This window comes from Felis catus, chromosome B3 (genome assembly GCF_018350175.1).
Source record: "Felis catus isolate Fca126 chromosome B3, F.catus_Fca126_mat1.0, whole genome shotgun sequence".
NCBI lineage: Eukaryota > Metazoa > Chordata > Mammalia > Carnivora > Felidae > Felis > Felis catus.
Genome location: NC_058373.1, coordinates 71,292,710 through 71,304,575, shown reverse-complemented (window position 1 = coordinate 71,304,575; position 11,866 = coordinate 71,292,710). Strand labels below are relative to the sequence as shown.

The 11,866-nt window shown below is 45.8% G+C and overlaps 1 protein-coding gene across 16 annotated transcripts in view; it reads left to right on the top strand.

The window, feature by feature from the left end:
* The window catches only part of TEP1 (telomerase associated protein 1), a 45,429-nt gene continuing 33,563 nt past the window's right edge, over positions 1-11,866 (top strand). For 11 of the 16 annotated variants that reach the window (XM_023255550.2, XM_045059623.1, XM_045059624.1 and 8 more), the window contains exons 1-8: positions 3,333-4,010; positions 5,341-5,523; positions 5,834-5,968; positions 6,724-6,885; positions 7,280-7,441; positions 8,217-8,291; positions 9,669-9,790; positions 10,000-10,157. In XM_023255550.2, the coding sequence (XP_023111318.2) occupies positions 3,357-4,010; positions 5,341-5,523; positions 5,834-5,968; positions 6,724-6,885; positions 7,280-7,441; positions 8,217-8,291; positions 9,669-9,790; positions 10,000-10,157 (1,651 nt within the window). In that variant the 5' untranslated portion in view covers positions 3,333-3,356. Of the gene's footprint in view, positions 158-279; positions 420-447; positions 557-3,332; positions 4,011-5,340; positions 5,524-5,833; positions 5,969-6,723; positions 6,886-7,279; positions 7,453-8,216; positions 8,292-9,668; positions 9,791-9,999; positions 10,158-11,866 lie in introns of those variants that run through there. The other 5 variants (XM_045059620.1, XM_045059621.1, XM_045059622.1 and 2 more) reach the window with 5 other exon arrangements.

The window sequence follows — 11,866 nt, the reverse complement described above, 5'->3', positions numbered from 1 at the left end:
CCTCCCCGCTCCCCGCCAGCTCCTCCTCCGGCTTCCACTCCTCCCAGCAGTGGAGCCAAGAGCCCAGCTCCCGCTTCCGGCCGCCGAGAACCGAGAGGCCCGCGTCCGACAGCCAGGGTCTCCGGCCCCACTGGCTCCGGGGGCGGTCCAGGCGCAGGTAGAAGCCGTAGAAGCCGGCCCGGGCCCTGGGACCCGGGGCTGGGCTCGGCCGCCGGAAGCCAGCGGGAAGGGCCCAGCGCCGCCACTTAGGAAGCGCCCGGGAGCGCGGAGGGCCTGCGCCGACGGGGGGGGGAGTCTGCCCGCCGCGCCCTCCCGGAACTCGGGGAGGGGTTGTGGGTGTGAAAGGGAAGTGGGAGAGCCGGCTGGGACCGTGAGGAGGAGGGAGGGGCAGTGGATGGAAGGCCCGGGGAAGAGACCAGGTGAGATGAGTCTTCACTCCTCCGCCCCGAGTGCTCCTCAGGGAGAGTAGCTGCCGCTAGTGAACCGTAGGTGGTGCGAGCACTGCCTCTAATAAGGAGGTGTGCTGGAACAGGAGAGACTGGCAGCCAACTTAAAAGTGGGTATTAACATGGCAAGGTCTCCAAGACACACTAAGTGTGGAAAATGCTCCTGTTTGTGGACAGGAAGAAGAAAAGGGGCGGGGGGGGGGGATGGAGAAACATGTATTTGTATATGCATAGAAAAGTGTCTGAAACCGTGCAAACTGTTAGCCGTGGTGATCTCTGGAGAACGGAGCTAGAGATGGGATTTTACTTTTCATTGGTAGTCCAGCTGAATTCCCGTCACAAACTCCAGGGTGCAAAAAATATTTAACTCTATTTTTCTTTTAACTTACTTTTTATTGTAAGTTTTTTGTTTGTTTTCAATCTTGAGTCAGTTCCGAGATTCCCCCACTCCTTTCCCTAGGGGCTTATATAATGCAAAGACATGACGGAAGTGTACAGGGCACAGAGGCCAACATTCTTGATGTGATTTGCTCACACTGGTATCTGGTGAGATATCACTGTCTTTTCTAGTTCTGGTTTAACAGTCCCTTCAATTCTTGGAAGTATTCTGCATTCCTGTCCCTAAGCTCTTGTATATTAAGATCTAAGTGATAGACTTAACAGCATACTTATTCCTAAAGTACTTAAATGTAAATAGGAGATAAGCACTTGTCCAAATAAGTAAGTAAATACACACGTAATGGTATAAATTCAAGCATTTTCTCAGGCAGAGGTTTTAAAATTGCTGTTAATGGGGATTCTAGGAGATCCATGAATGGGCTTCCTGACAGTTAAGTGCAAAATAGAATATACTCATGTTTTTCTGTGAAAAATCTACATAGCTTTCACTAGATTCTCAAAAGCCTCTGAATCCCACTGACTAGGCATTGTAGAAACAATGGTGAACAAGGCTAAAGGGGTCTCTGTCCTCAGGAACTTATAGTCTAGTAGGGGGGAAGACAAACAGGCAATTACAATATAAGGATGTATCTATGATAGAGAAAGTTTGCTGTTGTGAGAACATAGAGCTATCGACATCAGACGGCGCTGGCTGTCAGCAAAGGTTCCTTAGATGAACTATTAGATTGAGGCCTGCAGAGTGACAGGAAAGTAGAATTTGGACTGGTAAAGGAGGGGCTGGGGAAGGGAGTGGTCTTGGCACAAGGAAGAGTGTTTTAGGCGTCTGCCTGTGTAAAGATCCAAGGTCAAGAGATACCTGGGCAATTCATAAGCTTAAAAGAGTTTGTATGGTTGCAGCTTAGATGTGAGTAGCAGTAAGAGATGAGGCTGGGAGAGCATCAGAAGCCAGGTTATGTGTACGATGCTGGCTATGCAGATGTGAACAAGAAAGAGGAGCTCCTTGACCCTCAGGGAGTTTTATTTTAGTAAGGAGAAACAGTGTACAAGTAGACATGTAAGCAAACAAAATCACTTTTTATTCATGGTAAAATAAACAAGGTGATGTAGTAAATAGTGGCTGGGGTATGTACTGAGGAGCTCCTTTAGACAGATCTACATATTGTGTGCCATGTAGCTAGGAGGATTTCAGCAAAGGTGGTGGTGGGTAGAATGGCGAGAATTAGATAGATTTGACAGACACTGAGGGAGTAGAATCAATAGGATTTAGTAGCTTACTGGATGATGATAATAACAAATAATAAAAGCTTCCATTTATTGAACACTTACTAATTACCAGACACTGCTCTAAATGCTTAATATTTTTTATTTATTGCCGTAATAACTCTGTGAGGTAGGCATTTAGCTCAGTTTTTGTAGATGAGGAGACTGAGGCACGGAGAGTTTAAGTAACTAGCCCAAGTAGATTCAGGGTTCCATCAGGATTCAAACTCAAGTCTATTTCACTCCATACCCCTGTAAGCAGAGAGGGGGAAAGGAGAGGGATTGGATATGGGGATGAGTGGGAGAAAGGTGATACATTTGGGGTCTGGAGTTTTGGGTACCTTTGAGTCATCCAAATGGAGATGTCCAGCAGGCAAATGGATAAATGGATATGAAACTCAGATGAGATCTAGATCAAGGAATGAATTTATGAGTTGCCAGCATGAAAATGTTATATGGAGCCAGAGTAGGTGAGACTACCCTCGGAAAATATATAGAAGGATTAGAATAGAATTCTAAGGAGCTTCACCATTCAGGGGATGGCAGAGAAAGGATCTTCATAAGGAGGAGATCAGAGATGTAAGAAGACAACCAGGACAGTAGCACCAAGGCAGCCAGAGGAAAGGAGAGTTTTAATGACAGAGTAAGCAACGGGGTCATATTCTGCTTGAGAGATGAAGTAAGATAAGGGCCAAGATGTGTCTGTTCTTGTAGTAACAAGGATTCCATTGGTTAACCAATAGCATAGCTTTGGAGGAATGGGGCCACAGAATCCCATTTAGTTGGTTGAACAGTGAGTAGGAGGCAAGGAAGTTGAGGTTGGTGAATATAGACATCTTGATCAAAACGTTTGTTCCTCTAGAGCTAAGAATCTCGAGTCCAGATTATGAGTGTGATCCCTATATTTAGCTGGGATCACACTCAAGCTGTAAGGGGCTCTTTCATGAGAAGACACATCCTTTTCATCTCCAGACATTTTTTTTTTTTAAACTTCCCTGCTCTTAAGCTACTGCCTTACCTTTTCCCTACTCTTCTCACTCAGAGTACTCCTTGTGTTCTCTCTGTATAATATTCTCTGAATGCATCCTTAGAATGAACCCAGTCCTTGGTTGTTCTCTGCCTGCACATCACTGGCATTACCAGGAGGACTATTGAAAAGACATACTCCCGGTGCAGATGCACTCCAGTGCAGCTAGGAGCTCATCACCTGTCTTTCTTTCCTTCTAGGCATATACTGGTTGGGCTCCAGCTATGGAGAAACTCCATCGACATGTGTCTACCCACCTGGACATTCTGTCCTTGGAGAACCGGTGCCTGGCCACACTCCCTGACCTGCAGCCCATGGAGAAACCACATGGGCATGTGTCTGCCCACCCAGACATCCTCTCCTTAGAAAACCGGTGCCTGGCCACACTTCCTGACCTGAAGACCATGGAGAAACCACATGGGCATGTGTCTGCCCACCCAGACATCCTCTCCTTAGAAAACCGGTGCCTGGCCACACTTCCTGACCTGAAGACCATGGAGAAACCATGTGGGCATGTGTCTGCCCACCCAGACATCCTCTCCTTAGAAAACCGGTGCCTGGCCACACTTCCTGACCTGAAGACCATGGAGAAACCACGTGGGCATGTGTCTGCCCACCCAGACGTCCTCTCCTTGGAGAATCAGTGCCTGGCCACACTCCCCATTCTAAAAAGTACTGTGTATGCCAGCCCCTTGCTCCACTGTCTCCAGAGAGCTGATTTGGTGAAAGCTGATCGTAGCCTGAACATCAGCAACTGCCTGCTCTCTGAGCCTCCAACCTGGAGGGCCCAGTGCCTCTCTGAGGGGCTAGGCCATCTGACCTGTCCCGGGGCCTTTAAATCCATCTCTGCCGCAGAGGGATCTCCTGAAACAGCTTTGGTAATAGCTCCAGGCACTCATGTTGAATCCACCCATGTCTGTTGGATGCTGTAGTCCCTAGATTTTGATGCCAGTTTCCCTCTGTGCTGCTCTGTGCCTGTGTACCTTCTGCCCTCAGAGCCTCTTCCTGAGGTGACCTTTACCCTTGGGCTGTGTTATTCAGCATCATTAGTTTTATTGCATATCTGGTTCAGATATTCTAGACAACAGAGCCAAAACAGGCTCAGTCCTGAGAAAGCCTCTGCTCAGCAGGAGAGGTAGTGATATTATATTGTAGGAACAGTCAATTAAGTGCTTTTGAGATTTTACATCAGGCATGAGACACATCTGCTATACTGGGGTCCACTTTCCTGTATGTATATGTGTAAAGGTACATCCACTTGTACACGTCTATACAAGCACATTTAACATACAGGGCAGAATTGGTAGATAAACACATATTCCTTCTGTTTGGACTTGGGATTCAGACTGAGGCAAAGGCTATACTATCTCTGCCAATTACAAGCCATACAACCTTGGCCAAGATTTAACTTTTTGAAGCTTTAATTTCTTCCTCTTTAAAATGCGTTCAATGAGGGGTTCCTAGGTGGTTCAGTCAGTTGAGCGTCCAACACTTGATTTTGGCTTGGGTTGTGAGATCGGGGTCGTGGGATAGAGCCCCACCTGAAGATCCACACTGAGCATGGAGCCTGCTTGGGATTCTCTCACTCTCTCCCTCTGTCCTTCTCCCCCATTTGCATGCACTCTCTCAAAAAAATTAATTACTTAATTTATTTAAAAAATACGGTCAATGAAAATCTACTTCATAGGGTCATTTTCAGGATTACTGTTGCCATCTTACATTTATTTGAGGCTTTGCAATTTGCAAAGAGCTGTACATATATTATCCCATTTAATCTAATGGCGCCATCAGGTAGGTGGTGGTAGGGAATGAAAAAGCTGAGGCTCCGAGGTCAAGCAGCTCAAGGTTGCTGGGGGATTGATCTGGGACTTGGCCCTTTTTCTTCTGAATGCAAAATACCTTAATAGTATCCTAGGAGGTATGTTGTGAAGGGCACCAGTCTCCTAAGCTGTGGCATCAACAAGGAGAAGAAAGCAGGGGGAGATCCCAAAGCATCAGAAGCTTGAGTCAGGAAAGATGGTGTGTGTAACAGTGAGGGGTCACTACCTCAGCCAAGATAGATCCGTGCTGGGGAGTAAAGGGAGAGGGGGAGGAGTTTAGATGATAGAAGATTGATGTAGAATCTTCCTGTCCCTGGGAGCTGCCTTCAGATCAGTCTTTGAGGGACTGTGGGTGCATGCTGTGATTAACAAGTGCCACTATCCCCAGGATCATTGTTCCTCTTCAGAAGAGAAAATGCCAGAAGAGAAGGAACAGGCAGAGGTTCAAATGCCTTTTTATAATCTAAGCTTGGGAGAGGAGGAGAAAGTGGAGGAGCCGGTCCTGAAGCTCACTGCTGGGGACTCTGGATCTTGTTCTGAGCCCACTGACCAGGCCATTAAGGAAAAGAAGGTAACAGTTCCAGAGCTGGGGAGAAGTTGATGATGGTGGAGGGGAAGGTGTGGGGTGGCATGGGAGGGGTGGTGACCAAAGGCCGAGCCAGATCCCCTCCACAGATGGAAGGGGAAAGAGAGGGGGCATTGCCCAGCTCTTATTTCTCACTCCCTAATCCCCTTTTCAAACCTCTCAGTTGGACAAACATCTTCCTGAATGTGGAGTTGTTTCTCTCTGTTCTAGATTTCCTAAGTTAGCCTGTGTGGGTGCTTGAGTTGGTCCTCATTCCCTCTTTTTTCCTTTCTCCCCTCTCTTTCCCGATTCTCAGATGGTTCTCATGAGCTTGCTGTGCTCCACGCTGGCATCAAATGTAAACATAAAAGATGCACATGACCCTACCTCGGTGTCCCTCTTCGAAATCTGTAGTGAACTTGCCCCCTTGGAGCCTGAGTTCATCCTCAAGGTACTGTGCTGTGAGGGAGAAGATGGGAGCGGGAAGTGGGGAGGTGGGAACTGTGGCCGTCGTGTGTGATGGGTCGGTGGCCAGCTTGGTACCAGGGGTGGAAAGGAGGAAGTTCACTTGGGAAGGGAAGATGATCTTTGGGTGAGTCTGCGGGCTAGTCCCTGGGGTTCTCTGAGGAGCAGGGGAGGATGAGATTGGGAAAGAGTATACTAGGGTTCATTTGTTTAGTAAGTACACAGGCTAAATACACAGTGCTATGCCTTGAGGGTCATTCTAACAGATGTAATTAAACTTGAATCTGGCTCTTAAGGAGCTTATGATATTGTTAGGGAAGCCGAACACTACCAAGTATTATATAAATGCAAATGGAGTAATAGGTAGTGAATGCTTCAGAAGCAGAGGAGAGGGGGAAAAAGTGTTTTTCTATGAGGCTTTGGAAGACATCAGGTTTAATCAGCAGTTTCAACCCTGGGTAAAATTTCCATAGAACTTGATGGTGGGAAGCCTTCTAAGTGCCTGGTTGACTTGGGAGGTGATCAGTAGACTCCAAAGAAGCCATGCTGCAAAGGTGGGTAAGGTCTAGATTATGGAGATGTAGAATGCCAAGCCCAGAGGCTTGGACTTTCTATTTTATAGACCATGTAAAGGGCTCAGGAAAGGTTTTATGAAGGCAGATTAGGGTCACAAGTTAGTTTTGGGCATGACGTTGTGGGACAAGAGGCCAAGATGCCTGCCTTCCCCACCCTGTGCCCTAGGCATGTCTGTACACTAGGCAGCAGCTGAACATCCGGGATGTGGCCAACAAAATGTTAGCCATTGCTGCCTTCTTGCCCGTCTGCCGCCCTCACCTGCGACGATATTTCTGTGCCATTGTCCAGCTGCCTTCCGATTGGATCCAGGTAGCTGAGTTCTACCAGGTATGGCACTCAGTTTCCTGAGCTTTGGCTCTTACTGGTTCCTTCTCCTTTGCTCATTGCATCCCTGTAGAAAATTCTCAGCCAGTTTTACATTCCCTTAGCTGTCTTCAACCCTACAGCCCAGGCAGGACAGCTTCTCCCTGGACTGGGTTGGGTTGCCCAACAGGGGGAAGATGATCGAGAAGGGCTGGACCGCAGTTTGAGAAAAATTGGTCTCATTCTGGGCTTCGTGTTCATGACTGGCCTAGTATCATAGAAGTTGTCACTTTAGAGCTGGGGTTCGGAACCACCTTCGTATTATGTGCTCTCACTTAACCCCATGAAGTGGTCTTGCCCTGTTTTAGAGGGTTGGTTTGTGTCTCACTTCTGATGGCCTCTCCTCCCTCTCTGATAGGACCTGGCTAAAGGAGAGGAGGACAAGCTGGTGCCCCTGCCTGCCTGCCTGCGTGCAGCTATGACTGACAAATTTGCCCAGTTTGATGAGTACCAGCTGGCTAAGTACAACCCTTGGAAGCACCGGGCCAAGAGACGCCCCCACCGGCGCCCCCTTCCTCCAGTCAGTCCCTGGTCAACCCGGTCATTCACAGCCCAGGCCCCTTTTTTCTGGAAGGTGGCGGGGGTGGGGGGGGGTCGAAGGAACATGCTGACTCTGGGAGGTCCCACACTGAGCATCTGGGATGTTCCTACTACCAGAAATAAAAGGAGTCAGAGAAAGGCAGAGGAGCCGAGCAGAGCTCAGGGGCAGAGAGGGCAGGGCTTACCTCTTTCCTGAATGGCTTTCTTTTTGGTAGAGGGGTTTTTGGAACTATTGGAGTGAACTTCTCTAGGGACAAGCTCCATTTCCCTTTTTGAAATTGCTTCTTCTGGGGCACCTGGTGGTTCAGTCAGTTGAGCATCTGACTTGGTTTTGGCTCAAGTCATGATCGTAGGGTCATGGGATCAGGCCCCACATTGAGCTCCACGCTGAGTGTGGAGCCTACTTAAGATTCTCTCTCTCCCTCTTCCTCCCTCCCCCACTCATTCTCTTTCTCTCAAATTAAAAAAATAAATAAAAATTGGGGCCCCTGGGTGGCTCAGTCAGTTAAGCATCTGACTCTTGATATCGGCTTAGGTCATGATTGCGCACAGTAGTGAGATTGAGCCCCGTGTCAGGATCTGCACTAAGCATGGAGCCTGCTTGGGATTTTCTCTGTCCTTCTCTCTTTGCCCCTCTCCAACTTCTGCACGCACGCGTTCTCTCTCTCTCTCTCTCTCTCTCTCTCTCTCTCTCTCTCTCAAATAAACATTAAAAAAATAAATAATAAAATGAAATTGCTTTTCTGTCCCTGCAGAAGACGGGGCGCCCATTTTCTGAGACACAACGTTTGCCAAGGTACCTTAATCCTCTTAAAGATGAACAGAAGAAGGTGAGTGCCTTGTTCCGGGGTTCTATATGTGCATGTTCAACTTTTTCTCAACTAATATTTTGAAATGGAATTCCATTTGGTTTAGAAATACTAATGGTGTGGTAGGCACATATCAATTTCCTACCTGGTCACTTCTCGGTCATGATAATAGGGTCACATTTTGAGAGCACAGGGAAAGGCTCCTTTTATTTTTCAGTTTGCCCCCCTTGGTATTTACTGACAGGTGGCATGTACAGCGGGATAAGTGACTTTCAAATGTGTGAAACATCTACCTTTCATGGGATGTTTGAAAAACAAACCAAACAAAACCTTTTTGCGTTAATGACAAATAAGGCACTGCACTTAGTGGTTAAGATCATAGAATCAGGACTTAGTCCTGGGTTTCAATCCCACCACCACCACCACTTGTGGGCTATGTGACGTTAGCCAAATGACTTACCCTCTATTCCCTCAGTTTTCTCAGATATAAAATGGGGATAGTAATAGCACCTCATTGGGTGCTTCATTGGGGTTTTGTGAAGATTAAATCAGTTACTGAATTTGAAGTATTTCTGGGATACCTGGGTGGCTCAGTCGGTTGAGCATCCAACTCTTGATTTCTGCTCAGATTGTGATCCCAGGGTCTTGAGATCGAGTCCCGCATCACGCTTTGTGCTGAGTGTGGAGCCTGCTTGGGATTCTTTTTCCCTATGCCCTTCTCCCCGGCTTGCAGTTTCTCCCTCTCTAAATACATACATACATACATACATACATACATACATACATACATACATACTAACAGTACGTGGCACTGAATAAGTGTTGGCTGTCACCAATCATCATTAAAATTGATTGTTAGGAAAATGTATGATAGTGTTATAAGAGAATACATTTTCAGTTGGTCAACTGATTTTTTCTCTTTATCCTAATACATCCCAAACTTGGCTTTTCTACCATAGATGATCCTGGAAGCCACTTCTTTCAGTTTATTCATTCCTCACAGCTTGCATTGTGCTGATACCTCCATTTACCTCCTCCTCCAAGTCTCAGTGATTTAAATAAGAGCTGCTTTTTTCCTTTCCCTCCTAAGAATAAGATGTTCTCTGTTCATTTTATCCCAGTCTTGTTTTTCACAAGCCAATTATTTCACGGTAACTACTGATAGCTCAATCTTGTATAAATGAAACACAGTGACCCCAAAGAGCTACTATCATGTGTTCTCTGCAGAAACTCTTGTTGCTGGAGATTTTTGCCCCCATTCCTACTCTTCACCTAGATCTACTTTGGGGAAAGAAATGACCTCATAGCTATAGGAGGTCTGAGGTTCTGATTTCTGGAGCAAGTGACTATGGTCATAGATTAAATGACCCCTGTGTGACTTGAGGGATATTTCCACAGTTTGAGGAGACCTACAATGCAGTGCCAAAGAAAATTCAGCCGAGATTCACCCTGAAGAAGTTAGTACGGCGACTGCATATCCAGGAGCCTGCTCAGCATGTCCAAGCTCTGCTGGGCTACAGGTAAGAAGACACACCCTGAGCATACCTTCCACCTGGGTAACGCCATGGCTTTTTCAACATCCATGGTCCCAGCGCCTGTAGTTCTGACCCCGGCAACATTAGTTTAGGCAGATATGGCCTGTAAATGTGACTTTGACTGACTGACATTTTCATTTCTGAGTTATTTTCAGCTGGCCTGGAAATGATAAGCTTTTCTTCCTCTGTTGCAGATACCCATCCACTCTACAAAAGTTTTCTCGAAGTCGCCTCCCTGGGCCATGGGATTCTAGCAGAGCTGGGAAGCGGATGAAGCTCCCTCGGCCGGAGACCTGGGAGCGGGAGCTGAGCTTGAGGGGAAACAAAGCTTCTGTCTGGGAGGAACTCATTGGTAGAGTAACTTTGACCCTATATGCCCTTCCTCTCTTCCCCATGCATACCTCTACATTTTGGACCCTGACTTAATTTCCATGGCATGGTACAGTTATTCTCTTGCCTGGTGGTTTCATCACTGAAAGTGATCGGATTTATGAGGTTTGCCACTGACCGCACCAAAGCGGACCAGGGGTACCTGCTTTTAGTAGCATTGGCATCATAAGGGAGATCATTCTTCCAGATGTGGCTAGGTGATGCACCAGCCTCTACCGACACATGACAAAAGTGGTACCTTCTCTCTGATTTCACTTGCATCATACTGGGTAAGCCGTCCAAACAAGATAGGACTGGCACACGGCATATTGGAATCTCCACAGAAACCCATATTTAGGACATGGACTATTTAGGTCATTTGCGCATACTGATAAAGAAAAAAACATTTTAAATTGTGAGGCTCAAGTTACTTTCAGTCTTCTGTTTGTCTCTTTTAGCCTATTTTTAACTATAGAAGACTCTTTCTATGCGATTTTGTCTTTTTTTAACTTCCTCTTTCATCTTTGAAATTTTCAAGTCAGCTTCTATCTGTTGAAAAATATCTTGCTGTAGATCTTTTGACTGCTTGAGTTTTGGAGACTTCATATTTTGGAGCTACAGAAGCCCCATTTGTTTTTACCTGTTTCTCAGTGAACTGCCAAGTACAGATTATACTCACGGCAGCCCAAATTGCTTAGCTGTTTATCTGTCCCTGCTCTCACTGTGGTGGTGTAGCCATCAGAATCACATGGGAATTGAATACACACATGCATACACACATGCCTGATAGCCTCTTCCCCAACATTTGATACTTTGAGTGGAATAGGATGAAGTCTGTCCTGAAGGATGGCATCCAGGATGTGTAGATGATTCTGGTATGTGTCATCTCCACTTCCTCCCTCTGCCCCTGAAAATTAAAACTGTCATTTATCTAGGCTGAGACTAATGCCCATAGTCTAATCTGGTGGTCTCCAGAGTTTTTTTTTTTTCTGTTTGACCAAAATTTATTTTTTTTTCAATATATGAAATTTATTGTCAAATTGGTTTCCATACAACACCCAGTGCTCATCCCAAAAGGTGCCCTCCTCTATACCCATCACCCACCCTCCCCTCCCTCCCACCCCCCATCAACCCTCAGTTTGTTCTCAGTTTTTAAGAGTTTCTTATGCTTTGGCTCTCTCCCACTCTAACCTCTTTTTTTTTTTTTTTTTCCTTCCCCTCCCCCATGGGTTTCTGTTAAGTTTCTCAGGATCCACATAAGAGTGAAACCATATGGTATCTGTCTTTCTCTGTATGGCTTATTTCACTTAGCATCACACTCTCCGGTTCCATCCATGTTGCTACACAGGGCCATATTTCATTCTTTCTCTCTCCAGAGTTTTTTGATCTTATATTACACAAAAAGTTTTGGAATATACCAGAATATATGTATATATAATTAAAACAGTCTGATATATGTTTGAATAAATTATGTACTTTAGGAAATACATAAAATATAATTATGTAAATACAGATCTAAAAGTATAAATAAATAAAATACAAAAAATGTAAATAATTATAAGAATAAGAATAAAATATAAGATTAAATGTAATTACATAGACAGACCCCTCTTTGGAGAACACAGGGCTCATTAATAACTCACTAACAGTTTTTTGGAATGCAATCGGTAAATTTCTCAGTGTAAAGGATAA